The sequence below is a fragment of the Sturnira hondurensis genome, unplaced genomic scaffold (genome assembly GCF_014824575.4).
Source record: "Sturnira hondurensis isolate 20B ecotype Veracruz unplaced genomic scaffold, ASM1482457v3 Scaffold0013190, whole genome shotgun sequence".
Lineage (NCBI taxonomy): Eukaryota > Metazoa > Chordata > Mammalia > Chiroptera > Phyllostomidae > Sturnira > Sturnira hondurensis.
The window spans coordinates 1,101,597-1,119,669 of NW_028085821.1; the positions used below are offsets into that span (position 1 = coordinate 1,101,597).

Sequence of the window (18,073 nt, forward strand, 5' to 3'; positions counted from 1 at the left end):
TTTCCCCTGAAGTCTAATTTTGTACATCCAATCACCTACTGAACATGTCCACTTGAAGAACTCGTGAACACAAACTTGCCTTGCTGCCGCCGCCACTGTGGAGACTTCTTAGTGCTCAAATGCCCCAACCTGAAGCTGAAGAAGCTTTCCTGGGGCACATGCCCTTGGCCATGACAGTTTACCCTCTGGTGGTGGTGCCTTACTTTCTCAGCACTGGAGGAGTCATTTATGATGTTACTGTTGAACCCCCAAGCGTCGGCTCTGTGATTGTTGGGCATGAGCATCCAAATGGACAATATGTTATGGAAGGACTCACGTTCAGCCTCCTGTTTACAATGGGGAGTTAAGGGTTCATACCCCTAGGTCAATCCAACACATCAAACATTCCAAAACTCAATAGATGTCTTCCTCTAGTCACTGGATTTGTCTGTGCCCTATTGAGCTTTTTTCATGGGTAACATGTTCATGAGAATAAAACTGCTGGGCTATATGATGGGCAAAAGTGCCCTTTGAGAAGAAATCTGTGGATCCTGGATTTACACCTGGTAATAAAATTTTAAAGGTTATACTAATCCCCTAATATGAAATATGGGAAAGGATGAAAAATAGAAAAGCAGCACCTAGTAGAACACATGAGAAGCATATTAAAACTCAGACTAGAATATATTCTTGGTGTCAAATAGACAAGCTTGTCGTAGTATTTTTTTTCCTGATAACCTATACCAACACATGTTAAGTGGCACTTTCTTCTCAATTTTTTTATATCTTAAAGAAAATATACTCCATTTATACACCTATAATAGTAAATAGAGTGATTATTTTGTATAACCACCTTAACATTCTTTGGGGATGACATTTCTGACTTTCATGAATTAATGTAAAATTAAAAAGCAAGATCCATAAGCTGAGAACTCTGGACAGTTAATCAACTTTACCTATGGTGCTTTGCCTTTAAGTAGAGTGTGTGACTGTACATTATTTCAGATATGTATGTGAGGCTGTTTCCTGAACAGTGAGATGTATGAAAGGAACAGAAATAAATTTTAATTAAAAAACTCAAACTCTGCTAAGGTGGGAGAGGTTGGGGGTGCAGGGATTGAGCAAAAAGGAAAAAACTCATAGACATGGACAAGGGTGTGGTGATTGCTGGGGGGAGGTGGGTAAGAGGGGACCAAATAGTAATAGAAATATATACAATGAAGATTAAATTAAAAAGCAGATAAAAATTACAAACTCCACATGGTTAAGAGTTAATTTCTGATCTCCCTCCAAAAACCCTAACTCACCCACAGACTTCCCTATCTTAATTTCATTCCTTCATGAGCCCAGGCAAAAAACTTAGAGTCATCTCTATTCCCTCTGTCTCATACCACCTTTATTCTGTCAAGAAATTCATTTGGCTCCATTCCTTAAATGTATCCAGAATTCAACCACTTCTCTCTACTACCATTGTCCAAGCCTCCACTGTCGTCTTGGATGATTGTCACACTATCCTTCTGACTTTTCTGCTTCCATCCTTCGCCTTTTAGTGTATTCTCAACACAGTCACCACAGCGACCCTTTGAAAATGTAAATCACATCCTCACGTCCCTGCTGCTCTCATCTCATTCAGAGAAAAACCCAAGGACCTTATCATGAAGCGCACCTCTTACTGTCTGGCCTCGTCCCTCATTATTCCCTCTGTTGTGTGCGCCCCTCCAGTCCCACGGCCTCCTTGCTGTCCTTTGAACACAGCACAGAAGCTCCCGCTCACTAGCATCTGCAGCTGTGTTGTCTGTCGATTCTCTACGTTCTTTGCACTCCCTGTCCTCACCACCTGAATTGTGCTTCCCCCAGATACTTAAATGACTAATTCCCTCACTTTCTGCAAGTCTCTGCTCAAATGTCATCTTCTTAGTGAATCTTTCCATGACCCTTTTATTTACAAACAAAAAAAAACACCCCCAGCCCTCCTGTATTACTTTACCCCCATAGCCTTTATCAGATTCTTACACACTCCTAACGTGCTATACTAATTATTTATTATCTGTCTTCCTCCTGAGAATGGAAGCATTTAAAGCAGAGATTTCTGTCTGCTTGTTTTGTTCACTGATATTTCTCAGGCACCTCAAAGATTTCCTGGAACATCATACGCACTTTGTAGACATTGTTAAATGAAAGAATGAATGACCAAATGAACAAATAAATGAATGAATATGTAGAACTCTGCATCCAACATTCTTTTCAAAACACAAGTGGAATAATTATAAAATTCAAGCACTCCCAATTATAAAGAAGTATAGAGTCTATCTGAAAACAAAAAAGAGGAATGTCTCATCCAGCATTTTATGTTCAGGTGCCTATTTATGGATGAAATAATACCTAGAAGATTTTTTAAATGCACGTAGCTGAGGAATGAAAGTAGAGTGCAGCAAGGTTTGAGTGTTCTAGGAAGAATGAAAGAACATGAGCAAAGACAGACCTGAAGGCAATAGTAAGAGCATGAAGAGCAAGACGCAATGAAAAATGTCTGGAGTGCAGAAATGGGGTGAATGATGAGGCTGGACTGAGAGCTAAGTAAAAGCCATGTCACAAAGTTCTGTATGCCCCTATTACAGAATTTAAACTTCATTCTAAAAGCAACGGGAAATCTTCCATTTCCTTCGCTTCTTTTTTACACTGACCTTTCTCTCCACCCTGTTGGCCATCCATTTCCATGGTCTGATCCTAGACTTTATCAGCACTAGAATTTCAGAAATATGTAGAAGCCAAGGGATGTGTTTCCCAACAAGTGTTCAATGTGACGGGACAGGCTTCTGCTAGAAGAAAATGCCCAAAAGGGGCTACATCACACAGAAGTCATTGCCAGGACACAAGACAATGAAGAACAGGCTGACCTTACTGTCATGTGGGAATGCAAGTGGGGACTTTAAACTGAAGTCTCTACTTGTCCACCACTCTGAAAACCTGTGAGTTTTCAAAAAATATTAATAATGTCATGAAAAACAAGTTGAATGTGATGTGGAGGGCTGACTGCAAAGCTTGGGTAATCGGGCAATGTTTGATCAAGTAGAGTCATGAGGTGTTTGCCCCAAGTGTGAAGAAATACCTCCTGGAGAAGCAATTTCCACTCATGGAACCTCCTGTGTGGACGACACTCTTGTCCACCCTCCAGGCTTGGGGGCCCAGCTGGTGGAGGTGGACAGCTTCCTCATAGCTAGGTTCTTGCCACCTAACACCTCTCAGCTAGCCCATGGACCAGCCGGCCATTAATTTAAAGAAACTCTCCACAAAGCCACTGTTTCAGAAGTGTTTTGAGGTGACCTCTGCAACTAATTTAATCCTCAGGGGGATCTGGAAGAAACATGATAATACTTGAAGATCATAGACAAAGCATGGCAGGGGGCAGAGAGTATCTCCCAGGACTGTGCAAGCAGCCTCAAAGAAACTGTGCCTGAGTCTGTTGCTGAAAAAGCCTTTGGGGGCTTTGAGGATGAGACTGTGTCTGTCGTGGAGGACACGGTGTCTCTGGGCAGGTCCATGGGCTTGGACATGCATGACAATGATGTGGAGGAGGAGTTGGTGGAGGCCCCCAACACTGCAACGGGAGGCAGCTGAGGGGCCTTCTTCAGAGGCGGAGAGGAGGGAGGATGTCCCACCTTCACTGATTAAGGAAATGCTTAGGAAATGGGGAGAAATGCACAGGTTTGGGGGAAATATTACCTTGATAAACAAGTAGAAAACTGTGCAATAAACTTGTTCAGTGACAGTGCAGTGTTTCACTTCAGGCAAGTGTTAAAACGTAGGGAAAAACATACATCATCGGATAGGTTTTCAGTCTGACAGAGGCCCAGTGAACCTGAAGCAAGGTCTAGTGGAGCAAAGAGACAAAAGAGAGAAAGAACCGCAGAAGAACAGCTACCTGAAGATTTTATGGAAGGGTACTCCCCCTCCAAACACTAACATCCTTCTATTCCTCCCCTCTCTATTTAGTCATTAGTTCTAGTCATGAACAGTTCTGGTGTGTATGTAAATTTTCATTTTTTATTGCATATTTAATTTCCTTTTTGTTAAATTTTCATTTGCATTTCACGTATTTTTTGTTTTAAAAGTGTTTATTTATGTATTAAACAGTACTGCATCCATGTGCTGTATATAAGAACAGTTAAAACGAAATCATTTGGGGGTCTGGAAGGGATTAATTCAATTTACGTTATTTCTAATGGGAAAAAATGATTCAGTTTTTGAACAAATCACTTCTCGAACAGAGTCCTGAAATGAATTAAGTTTGAGGACTGAGGTTCCACTGCAAATGTTTCACACTAAGCCTGCCAATCTTTGCAAACTGCTGTGACCACCCCTGGGAAGACTGAAGCAACCAGCGCTCTTCACTCTTCCTCCCGTCTCTATCCCCCCTCCACACCCCACACCCCCGCATCATTGTCATTCAGCTAGGGAGCTGCACAAAGGACAAGTGCCTGGGGAGTAAAGCTCTTGGATACACTTAATTTGAAATCAAATCAACAAGTATTTAGTATGAAATCACTAAATTCCAGGCTCCCTGCTAGCTATTAAAGATGGTGGGGGGGATACGAACAGGTTGCTGACCTTACAAAGTTTGAAGTCTACCTAGATTCCTAAGGTCAGGAAGAAAAAACAAGTAGGTCATTACCAGAGTGGTAGGTACTGGGAAAAGGGAAGTTTAGAGTGCAGCAGGAACACACAGTAGGGGGTTTAACCTGGGAGATGGGGGAAGATCTGAAGGATGAGTAAGAGTAGGCTGGAAGAAATGTAGGTGGGGAGCAAAGAGAGAGAGAGTAGTCTGGGATTAGCTTGTGTAAAAACTTGAATTATGAGAGCTAAAGAAATGTAAGGAAATGGAGAAAATCCAGCTATCTAGAATTTAGAAAACACAAAGGAACGTGGAGAGAGATAAGACTAGAGAGATGAGCAGGAACCGGATCTCAGAAAACACTGTGAAGTATGCGAAGGATGTTGGAGTTGATCTTAGCTTAGGGAAGAACCAGAGAAAAATTGTAATGAAAAAAATGGCATGATCATGTGTGCATTTTAAACGGATCATTCTAACTACAATCCAGAGGAGGAGTTAGAAGGAACCTAGAAGGCATGCAAAGAGACTGCTAGGAAACAAGAAGCGTGGAGACAATGATAACTCGGAACGCATCCGTGGCTATGGGAATGGGTAGGAGGAGACAGACTGAAGAGGTGGTTAGAAGAATGCATAGACAAGACGGGGTGATTACAATAACTCATCATGAATGTCATTGATAGATTCTTGGAAACTGTGACTAAGAAGTAACTCTAAGTTGACCCTGAACAACACAGATTTGAACTGCATGGGTCCAGGAATAAGTAGGGTTTTTTTTCAATAAACATAGTAAATGTATTTTCTCTTCCTTATGATTTTCTTAACATTTTATTTTCTCTAGCTTACTTTTGTAAGAATGCAGTATATCATACAAATAACATATACAATATATGTTAATCGACAATTTATGTTATTGGGAAAGCTTCTATTGGGAAAGCCACATCCACAGATTTCCAACCTCAGGCTGAAATTACTATTTTCAGTCAACAGTTGCTTGAATCTGCCGATGTTAAACCCATGAATACACAGGGATGACTGCAGTTAAGTTTTGGTGGAGTCAAAGGTATATGTGAATTTTTGACTGCATGGCAGGTCAGTGCCCTTAGCCCCCAAATTGTTTAGGAGTCAACTGTATAATGAAATTAATTTTACCCTAGGCTAACTGATAAAGACAAAAGTCAAGTTCCTACAGCACAGTTATGGTCACAAAAACATTACCAAGCTCCTAAATAAAGAGCCAAAACACTTCTAACATTAAACGCTGAAACTATTAGCTAGACATACATCTAAGAAAGAAGAATAAGGCATTCTTTTTTCCCACCATGGGAAGCCTGTGGGGCCTGCCAGGAACAGGACTTGTACGACGACAAGTATGGAAGGCTGCAGGCCAAGGCCATTTTTGCTGTCTATAAGCGGGTTCTGTGGAACCAAAGAGAGCACAAAGCTCTTCTTAAAATTGAAGGTGTTTGTGTTCAAGATGAAACTGAATTCTATCTAGGCAAGGTATGTGCTTGTGTGTACAAAGCAAAGGATAGCACAGTGACTCCTGGTAGCAAATGGGATTAAACCAGAGTACCTACCATATTTTGCCGTGTATAATGCACAACTTTTTGCCCAAATTTTTGAGGCAAAAATAAGGATGCACATTATACATGGGTAGTACTAAATTCTGTATCTATACCAATGTTTTAAATTGTTTATTTATGCTTATGCACTAAACATGTAACTCTAGAGCCCTGTCTGGTGTGGCTCAGTGGATTAAGTGTCAGCCTGCGAACCAAGGGGTCACTGGTTGGATTCCCAGTCAGGGCATGTGCCTGGGTTGTGGGCCAGGTCCCCAGGATGGAATGTGTGAGAGGCAACCACACATTGATGTTTCTCTCCCTTTCTCCCTCCCTTGCCTTCTCTGGAAATAGAGAAATAAAATCTTTTTTTAAAAAGTGTAACCTTAGAAAGCAATAATGGTGTCTGTATGCAAAATAATATCCTGGAATGTGATAATCAGTTTTGTTTCTTAAAATAAATAATTGAACTAAAATTAAAATTAAAGATTTTTCCTGAAATCTGGACCAAATGTATGGTGTGCATTATACACAGCAAAATATGGTAATGTGGGAAAAGTTAACTCCCATTTATGGAAAACAGTGGCAGGGCTCAAGCTGGATTCCAGAACAAGCTTCCTGAAAAGGCCATTGGACACAGAACCCATGTAATGCTGGACCCCTCAAGGACATAAGCTTACTGAAGAGTAACTAATAGAATGGAATTGTTTTCTTTTTAAAACAGAAGGAAAATGAGTAAAACAATTAAGAGAATTCTTGTCTAGCCTGCTTATTCTAGTTTGGAGTCAAGGGGAACTAGAGCCTACCCCGGCAGCTTGGAACAGGATGCCCTTCAACCACGGGTGCACTCACACACCCCCACACACTTACTCAGGCTGGGACAATTTAGACATGTCAGTTCACCTGATCGTGCGCATCTCTGGGACTGTGAGAGGAAACCGGAGTCCTTGGAGGAAACACACACAGATGTGGGAAGACGGCGCAAACTCCATGCAGACAGTGGCCCTGTTCTGGCCAGGAAGCATTTTTTTTTCTTTTCAATGTTACAATGTAAGGATATCGAATAGAATGATGTTATTCAAGGGCCTGCAGTAATTATACAAGAGGGGAGCAAGGAATAAAGTGTCAAGCTGACTCCCCTCAATTCAGCAACCGGTTGTCTTATTCTGCTATTTACCAAAAAAGGGAACTACTAGTCAATATTTGAGGTGAAAGGAGAGCTCACATTTAATTTCTCGTACCCAGATTCTACTGGGAAAATTTTTCATTGAATTTATTGGGGTGGCATTGGTTAATAAAATTATGTAGATACAAGGCATACAGTTTTATAATATATCATCTGTATACTATATTGCATATGGACTGTTTATTAGAAGGACAGAAAAATGAAGGGGATTTGAGGTTTATATTAAAAGGAAAGAAGCGGTATAATAGCAAATTCAGGAAGAATTCAAACTACAATTTGAATTGTCAACAAGAACAGTATCTAACCTGACAGGGATTTAAAAGTGTGTCCCACCTACCTTCACTCACCTTGGAACCGTATGGTCCTAGTTTCTAGGCAAAATGGTCCAAAGGATTAAGGAAGTCTTTCCTTCTCCACAATTGCTCTCCTAAGGAGGTAAGTTCTAAAGGCCATGTGGCCTACACGTACAAATAGCTGTTCTGGCTGAGCTCTAGGACAGTTTACCATTACAATGAAGACATTTATCCTGAAAGGGATCTTAAAAGTAATCTAACAAAAAACATTACCTACGAAGAATCAAATTGTTAAGAGGCTAAATAAAAGGCCGCCAAGCACAACTGTCGTATTCCTAGGTGATATTTATAAGTCTGGGGGAAAAAAAGAAAGAGCTTATTTGAATTTGATATGTGTATAAGACAGCCACGTCAAAATTTCTGCATTTTAGTATTAAAAGTAACAATTTGTAATAGATTATTTAAAAAATAAAGAACAAGGGAAAGAAAGCAAACATCATCTTTAACCCAACTCAGAGACAGCTGCAATTAATATATTGGTACATAATCTTTTTTCTAAACCTATACACACACACACACCATTTTAACTGTTAACATATTGTATTTTTTTATTTTTAGAGAGAGGGGAAGGGAGGGAGAAAGTGAGGGAAACATCAATGTATGGCTGCCTCTCCCACACCCCCTACTGGGGACCTGGTCAACAACCCAAGCATGTGCCCTGACTGGGAATTGAACCTGCGACCCTTTGGTTGGCAGGCTGGCACTCAATCCACTGAGCCACACCAGCCAGGGCTATTAACATTATTGTTTTATAATCTATTTTTTCCTTTAACAATGAATCATGAACATTATTATAGATCATCATTCATCTACAATATTATTTTCAATCGCTTTATAGGACTTCATTATATGAATTTGCTAACATTGATTTAACCAATCTATTGTTAACAAAAACATATTATGAGATGACCTGTAGGGCAGTGAAACTACTCTGCGTAATACTATAATGGTAGCTATATGTCATTATACATTTTTCAAAATCTGTAGACTATACCACAGCAAAAATATACACTATATTTCACAGCAAAAGTGAAACCTAATGTACACTATGAACTTTAGGTGACAATGATGTGTCAGTGCAGGTATGTAGGTCCTTCCATTGTAACAAACATAGTACTCGGGTGCTAGGTGTTGGCAGTGGGGGAGGATGTGCGTATGTGGGGGCAGAAGGAATGCTGGGGTATTCCACTCTGCACATTCCACTCAATTTCACTGTGAACCTAAAACTGCTCAAAAAAAGTCTAACATGTTATGATGAGCATCCTATTACAGACAGCTACTTGCACATTTCTGTTCCCTTAAGATAAATTCCGGTAAGTGGAACTGTCCTGATATAGGGTATGTTCATTTACCTTCTTGTGTGTGTCACCCAATTGCTCTCCAGAAAGTTTTTGATAGCTTACACTTCAACTAAGAGAGTTGATTTTTGACCTCTGACTCAGAATTGCCCATATGTATTTCACTCCATGCCTCCATTTACCCCATTCCCAAAATGGTGCTATAAAAAACATTATTGAATGTTTCTATCAACAACATTCCTATTTGCTTAACCACATGTAGTACCAAGTTCACTCTGTCTTTTGATTACCAACTAACTGCATCTCTGAGAAAATGTATGCCATGCTAATTTGTCTTTTTTTAAATTTCAAAGAAATACCCACATGGATCCCAGATGTTGACCATTTAATGGAAGAAGGTGTTTCCTCATTATACAAATATGGTATGTGTCCAAAATATTGACATTGTTTAGTTTATGAATCAGTTAAAACAACTATATCACAAAAAACAATGGTTCACGTGTGAGTCATAAATTAAACAATGCCAATTTCTTGATGTGCCCCACATTTGTATAATAAGGAAACACCTTCTTGGATTAAATGGTCAACATCTGGAATCCATGTGAAAGCTTTAAAAAATTAGCCCTGTATTTCTTAAATTTTCCCAGTATAGAAAGAAATCCCAAATGTAGGCAATTTTTACAAAAATTTCTCTACTTCAAATATTCTTGCAAGTAATTCATTGCTTGGTTGATACAAAAGCTTAAGCCAAAGCAATGTTAGTCAAATTCCATTACAGAAAATGCAAAGAGAAGTGTTTTGTTTTTATTTTGAGTATTTTTGCTATAGTGGGACATAGCTACAGTATCTTACTATAGAATACAGCTGTAATAGGTTGAATGGTGGTTCCCATAAAAGTTAGGTTCAAGTCCTAACTCCTGGACTGTGAATGTGACCTTATTTGAAAAAAAAGGACCTTTACAGATGCAACTAAGTTTGAGTGTGATCATCCTGGACTTTAGAGTCATCTCTAAAACCAATGACTGGTGTCCTTGGAGAAAGGCAGAGAGAAATTTGAGATACAGGCACACAGAAGACCACATCAAGTCAAAGGTAGAGATTGCCCAAGCCAAAGAACTCTTAGACCCAGCAGAAGCTGAAGAGGCAGCTTCCTAATATCTTCAGGAGGAACACGGCCCTGCTGACACCTTGACTGTGGAGTTTTGACCTCCACAACTGTGAAAAAACATATTGCTGTAGTTTCCAGCCACACAGTTTGTGGTAATCAGTTACAGCAGCCCTGGGAAATAATGAAAATTCATAGTAATAGAATTAGATATATATCATGAATTAATTGCATCATTGTATTTTATTAGAATTTGACATGCCTGATTTGGGGGCTTTTGATTAGAATCAAGCTCAAGCATTCAATGGTTCTGCTTTGTGTTTAAATAACATTAAGGCTCCTTTTTAATCTTGCAATGTACCGATCCACAAAGATCCTCCCCATAATTTCTGTTGTTCAGGCAACTTCGAGAGAATATCCATAGAGTCGTGACATCCTGAGGGATTGCAGACTAAAAAGGCAAAGAAGCCTTGTCATCTTCATGTTCAGATGGTGGCCCGTTCATGTGCTTGACTTCTGCACTTGTTGTGGACAAAAATACATACTTGGGAAAGCTAAATAATACATCAAGGTGACTGTAAAGCACAACTGAACAGTGGTAGACTATTGCCCTACATTAGTTTGTTTGCCACTGGCTGCGTGCTAAAATCCAAGCATGCACACTCCTGTACATTTCAAATTAATGGGGTAAGTTTTGATAAACTTCAACAGTGGCTTTTTGGTAGAGACTCTCAATTTTTATTCTATGTTTCATGTTTCCTGAGGTTTCATTGAATTAAAAGAAGGAAGTGTTAGATTGTTATTCCTTAGTGCATTTGATGGTACAGGAACCCATGATCATTCTACCCATGACCTGCCACCTCCGTGGCCTTGTCCCCTGGTCCACATCAAAAAATGGAGGAGTTATAACTCCACAGAATATTCTGAAACCATCATAAACAGTTTCAAAGAGTTTTTAATGGCCTGAGAAAGTGTTCTTTGCATAAAGTTAAGTAAAAACAAAGCGCAGGATAATCTGGATACACTATGATCCAAATTTGCCTAGACATACACATATTTACATATACATACAATCAAAAGTGAACATTTTTCACAAAAGAGCTAAATTGGCTCTCTCCAGGTGGCAGAATTACATGTAGTTCTTCTGTTAGATATATTTTCAGGTGTGTTTCCTTATAATGACCATGTATAACTTCTATAGCCAAAAATAATAATGTAATGGAACCCAACTAACAGCTGGAAGCTAAGAACCATCTTTGTGGGGCTAGAGCTATGTACTCAAGATCGTTGATTACTAAATAGGTTGTTTGTTTCAGAAATGGTTTGTAAAACCATTAATTCTGCAAAATGTTCCCTGTATATTCAAGAATACGCATCACCCTCATTCCCCCTCGCCACTCGTGTTATTTGCTTTTACTTCTGTCTTCCCACCCACCATAAGTACAGGTTGATCTGCGTCTGAGAAGGCAGAGAGAAGAAAGTAGAGGGGCAGGCGCATTCTGTACAAAAGAGAGTATTGAATTCTTCCCTTGAACTCTTTCTGACTCCCATTTGGACCAATGCGACTGAATGGAGGAGAGGCAGCGTAAAACACCAGCCATGTCAAGGAGTTTGTACTTTTCTGAAGAGTGGAGCACTTCACCACCTCCACCTCTACAAATAAAGAGATGGGGTTTTTGGAGGGTAGTAGATTATTTTTTGCCCCAATTTTACTGGACCCAGTCAAGGGCAGCATAGATTATTTCAAACGTTGTTTGGTAAGACTAGATTATTAATTCCTCGACAGCAAGAACCAGGCTGTCCTTCATGTGTTTACATAGAACCTAGGATAATGTCTCACACATAGTGTCCAATAAGTGTTGAAATCCAGAAAGAAAAAATATTTTCGTAGATTTCAGACGACTGCAAATGCAGTGTCTAATAAGCTCACGAACACAATGGGATGAGCTTCAGTGTATTAAAAAGCCAACAGACCTTGATGAAACCACTGCTCATTGAGGGAGGGGTCGTGGAGCATGTTGGGGAGCAGGTAGCTTTTAAAAGGGATGCATCAATATCCAGACGATGCATCCCAAATTGTTCACCTAAAGCTTATGTAGTATCATTAACCAATGTTACCCCAATAAATTTAATTAAAAAATAAATAAAAGGATTCATCAGACTGGGGACAAACATATTTGGACAAACACATTTAATTGTGATTGTGAAACAAATTACACATGATAATTATCAGGGGTAGAGAGGAAGGTGTGGATGTTGAAGTGTATGCATGAAATATATGTCCAGATCTGAGCATGTACCAAAAACTGGTTGGAAGGTATGGCCTGCCCAACTGTATGGATTTTTAAACCTTGAGAATCACTGGCCTAAATAACTGGGTTCCACACTCAAACTACCTCATTACTCAGAAAAAAATGGTCGCCTTTTAAACACCGATAATTGTGGCTTTCTCAGCCTCTACATCCAGTGATCAATCCTTACCTGCTTACATATTTCTAGCCCTTTATACTTAGCTTTATAAAATAGTCATATTTATAACTGCTAGAGGATGGTGCCCACCATTTTTCTTCTCATCTGCTTAAGATCCATTTGACAACTCAAAAATTTTCATACTGCTTTTGCCTCCAGTCTTCAATGGTCCTGGTGCTTACTAGAACAGGGTTTGTCTGGAGAGCAACAAATATGCTAATATGTGCCTGCATGGAGAGAAGGAGTCATCGTCCAGGTACCAGAAGAAAATACACATGTAAGTATACTGTAGGTGAATGGAGGGCTCCATAAAGTGAGGGAGAAGGGAGACCTTTCTCAATTAGGATATCAAGCTCAGTGGTTCTTTCCAACAATTCAGGCCAAGTCAAGGCACAGCAGGCAAGTGAGTGTATGACGTGCGTATGTGCTTGTGTGCTTTGTAAACCCTAATATATTCCTCCTAAGAGTACTTTTCCTAAGCCTTAACACATTCCAAAGTGGAAACCAATTAAAAGATTTATTTATATATTCAAGTACCAAACCAACCCTACAATGAGGAGCCTCTGCTGAGTGGAACCCTGGGGGGAGATCATTTAGCCCACTTCTAAAACCTGGGTAATCAATGGCCATGACAGTTTCTCTCATTTGATTTTCCAGTTATTCTCAGTAGATACTGACCAGAGATAAGTCCTTTATGATTTTTAGCAATGAGTGATAAAAAATGTACTTCGATTTAACACTCCCATGGGATTAATCTCTACAGACGCTTCATAGTTAAAGGCTTTTGCAATCCTTTACTTTCCCTAAACTTTAAAATGAATACAGAAGAGAGTACTGAAGAGAAAATCATACCCCAAATAAGAGCTTGTAAAGTACAATACGGTTCAGAATTTCTTTAATAAATTTCACTGTAATTTTCCACATGTCATGTTTTCCAATGCACCCCATAGTGGTACGCACCCCCGTATGATTGGTAAGATTTCAGGACTTGAAACTGGACTACCAGGGTCCAAATTCCACTCATTAACTTCATGACCACACCCTAACCATACGGCTTCCGGTCCCTTGTCTGGGTAACAGGAATCCTGATAGCAATATTGCCGAGGTCGCAGGGTTATTGTCATGAGTATTAAATGAGTACACCCACCCTAAAGGCTTGGCACGGTCTCTCACACATAATAAGGACCCAATAAAGTAAATGAGGTTAACATCATATAAAGAAAAGAAACCACACTATAAATCATTTTTCAGGGTGATCACTTTGTAAGTTACATGAATGTCTAATCACTACACCTGATGTTGTACACCTGAAACTAATAACTTAAATTTTTTTAAAAAATTAAAATTCAATTTGTTATCAGAAGATCCATGCCTCTACTTCCCACAAAGAGGCACTGAGAAAAGCTTCTTCTGAAATGACTTTTGAATAAACGATCTTCTGATAAAGACATACCTTAGCATATACCAATTCAAATTCCACTCACAGAATATAACTTCTTGATGCTGACTAAAACTATTATCTTTTCTTTTCTTATACTTCTTTATTTTTCAATTAAAGTTGACATTCAATACTACATCAGTTTCAGGGGTGCAGCATAGTGGTGAAATATGATCTTTTCTGAGCCCTCCCAGTCTATAGTTAAGGACATAAGCAAATCACAAGTCACTCTTTTACACAGCTTTCTCACTAACAAAATTCCACATCACGAACTTCTAATAGTGTTTCTTGTCCACAGATCAATAATAACCTAGTTCAAAACCACATCATTTCCTTTTTCTGCCTCATTTCCTTCAAAGTAAAACATAATTTTTTCTTGGACCTGGAATAAAAATTCTAGATTAACTAAGCAAATCGTTACCAGAAAGGCAATTTTGTAATAATACTATTTCAGGGTATTCAAAAACATTAAACATCTGTGTGGTGTTTGTTAATACATAAAATAACCTAATATATATAGTATATAGCACCTAAGTGGAAAATTGAGTCTCTAACCAGAATTGCAAAGAGAAATCTCTATAGATTCCATCAGTATGTGTTTTGTAGTCCAGTTGGGAACATTTTAAAAAATTGTGGCACTTTTTTAAAAGTCTTGGCCGGAGGTCACAAACTGCTTGGCACAGATGTTTCATTTGGCCGACATAGTACTTTAAAAAGTATTAAACTCAAATATCTTTAGGTGGGTCATGCCCCTTTTTTACCCGACAGGCCCTAAAAGGCATTTTACATTGCAAACCCTGGTTAAGGCCCATTCTTACCGAGATCAAAAGAGATCAAAAGATCACCATTGGTTAAATGGGTATCACCCTCACGGCGGTGATTTGGAAACTAAGAATACTTGTAGTTACATTCAGAAATTCTTCTGGTTTGTGTGTTAGGTTAATTTTAAATATGCACTTTCAATGTATATATCTAACAGTGGCTCATTTGATTAGGATTGTGAAGTTGTTATAACTCATTTACAGCTGCATACTGAATGAAACCAGAAACAGAAAATTTTAAAGAACATGTTCTTATATAAAAATTTGAACTGAAGTCCAACTGTTACATTATTTTTTTAAAAATTAATGAAATTCAGTCAATGGTTGTTTTTTCTTCATATAAAAGGAAATGAATTTGCTCCATGCAGTATTTAAAAAGGAACTGGTTTCTACTAATGTGTTTTAATGAATATTCATATATTACACACACATAGAGACACTCCATATATACACACACTCAGACTGAGCCAACCATTACTCTCATTTTTTTCAGTTCCATCAGACTTTCTTGGGAGATTCTATTCCACTTACAAATTAAATCTGCGTCTAAGACACAAATAACAGGACACTGAGAAGAGTTTCCTAAAGCATTAGTTCACATATCATTCCAGAGGTGTTAGGTTTTAGGCACTGATGAGGCACAAGCTAGCTGGATTTAAAGTCCAAAGATTATTAGTTCAGTGTTCTTTTAAATTAACATGGAGGAATGTCTCCATTCAGATGGCCCCAGTAAGTACACCCTTGTCTCCATCTTCAGAACACAAATATAAGGCACCTTGCAGTGAATTTGCTTCTGGAGGCTGTGCCGCTGAACTCTCCTGGAGGAGTCTTTCCGGAGGTTCTGGGGAATTCTCCCTCCATCTTGGACTGGAGTGCTGTTGGGAGACGTCCCAGAGTGAAGGACAAGAAGGGAGACCCAGGGCAGATCGTGAGAGGGGACCCTCCTGAAGGCCTACTTCTTGGATACACCTGTTGGAAAGCACTTCCTTTTCTTTGGAATTCCGCCATTTCATCCTTCTGTTCTGAAACCAGATTTTCACCTATTGATAAAACAATTGGATAAAATAATCACTTACTCCATGTTAATTCACTTCAGCATTTTAAACTGTGATCTCTTTTATTATGCCTTCTACACAATATACCTTATTATGAGAGCCAGCCTAGCAAAAGTCTTTGTGGCTTTTCACCTGGGCTCCTTCAAAAATATCTGAGAAATTACTTAGGTATAATATCCCACATACACTTAAAAAATAAAACAGCTGTGGTGAATCAGTTATATCATGTAAGTTGGACATCTCTTAAGACTGATTTAACTCTCTTCAACATTTTAAATCATTTAGTTTGTGCTGAAGTATTTATTCAAAGGAAATGTTCTCTACTAGTAATAGCATCTGTGTTAATTTTGTACCATGTGTCAGGCCATGTACTCTATGTGGATTATATGATTTGACCCCACCCACCCCCCCAGTGACTGCAAGAAGTCCTCATTTACATGTAAGAAAACCGAGGTTCCAAGGTGCAAGTCAGTTCAAGGTCACACAGCTAGTAAAATGGAAGTGCTCAGACTCTAGTGCACAGGCTCTTAGAAGCATCCAGTTCTCATCAGGAACTTTCGGAGACTAAATTAAGAATACATTTTATATTGTTTTGATAAACTTCAGGCTTCCTACAGTTTCTAAGTTTGATTACTCCCAGAATTTATCAGACTCTGGTTCAATAAGTAACAATTGATTGTAATTAGCCCACGTATGATGAAGGTTTCTAATTGAAGCCATGCCTTCCCACCACCCCACTGGACTCTCCTTGTACTATTCACCTCCCTCTTTACTCCCAGTGTAATCAGCTGCACCTGAGCAAGGAAGTTCACAATTGGTTTCCTGATATCTTAAAAGCAAATCACATTGCTTTCCTGTGCATTACATTACATCCTTATACCAACAATTTAGTAGACCGCTATTTTTAAAACAAAAACTGAAAATATTTTACCTAAAGAACTAATCATTAATGTTTTTCAACCAAATATTTCTCCCAGTGAAGGAAAAAATTTGGAGATAGTCTTTCCAGATTGGCAAAACAATTTCTTCATTCTTTCAACTTGACTGGCAACATTCAGAATGACTACAAGAGAATCCTATGCCAGGCAACTGAGTCCAAAAGACTACCATTCCAGTTACAATCCTGTGATTAAGGCTTTTCACAGGAAAACAGTACTAATGTGTACATAACAGCTTTCGGTTTTATCCATGAACTTGTTTGTTATTTGCAGTGGGCTTTTACTTCGAAAGCACCTGCCAAGTTATTTCTAACAGGTTTTCACTAAGCCGTTCTTGCCTTTCTCGTCACATTCATTGTTCTCCTCTTCCCTTAGCTCTTCTGTATCTCCAGAAAGTTGAGTGATGCTTCAACTTAAAATAATCATGAAATGAGTTTTGCCACCATCAACGGTATTGGGACAAAGGTATATCTGGCGGGGGAAGTTCTACTTCTCAACAAATACAAAAGTTCCATATGGATTAAACAACTAAACATAAAAATAAGACTATAAAAGTTCTAAAATAAAATATAACAGAGTATCATTATATTCTTGGAGAGGTGAATATTTTATTAAGTAATAGAAAACTGTACTTGAAAAATAATTAAATAAAATTTAAAAAATAATTCAAAAATTTAAACAGTATGTATATTGTTTTTGAAATATGTTCTAAAATTATAAAACTAGTTTTATTTTAAATGCAATAAACTATGTGATGATCAGTAAAAAAAAAAAGAATGAGGCCCTGGCTGGTGTAGCTCCGTGGATTGAGCGTGGGCCTGCGAACCACACGATCGCGTTTCGATTCCCAGATGGGGCACATGCCTGGGTTGCAGGCCGGTTCTCAGCAGGGGACTCACGAGAGGCAACCATACATTGATGTTTCTCTCCTTGTTTCCTTCTTTTCCTCTCTAAAGATAAATAAATAAAATCTAAAAATATATATATAAAAAAAAAGAAAGCTCCTACCGGTGCTTTAAAAAAAAAAGAATGACATAAAACACAAAGGCTACAAGTAAAAGGGTAGAGCTGACCACATTAAAATAAGAAATTTATGTACAAACAAAGACACTATAAACATAAAGTAAATCCACAAACTACCCAACAGAATTAAAAGGAGGGACTCAAAAGCTTTTTAGTTTTATGCAATTCCATTTGTTTATCTTTGCTTTCATTGACTTTGCTCAAAGAGACATCTCTAAAAAGATATTGCTAAGACCA

The 18,073-nt window shown here is 38.6% G+C and overlaps 1 protein-coding gene and 1 pseudogene across 1 annotated transcript in view; one reads left to right on the forward strand and one right to left on the reverse strand.

Moving 5' to 3' along the window:
• LOC118997460 (oligosaccharyltransferase complex subunit OSTC-like) overlaps window positions 1–513 on the forward strand; it is a 52,272-nt pseudogene extending 51,759 nt beyond the window's left edge.
• A 13,398-nt stretch (window positions 514–13,911) lies between these two features.
• DBX2 (developing brain homeobox 2) overlaps window positions 13,912–18,073 on the reverse strand; it is a 40,863-nt gene continuing 36,701 nt past the window's right edge. The window contains exon 4 of the mRNA XM_037061083.1: window positions 13,912–15,860. Within this exon, the coding sequence (XP_036916978.1) occupies window positions 15,537–15,860 (324 nt within the window). The 3' untranslated portion in view covers window positions 13,912–15,536. The remainder of the gene's footprint in view (window positions 15,861–18,073) is intronic.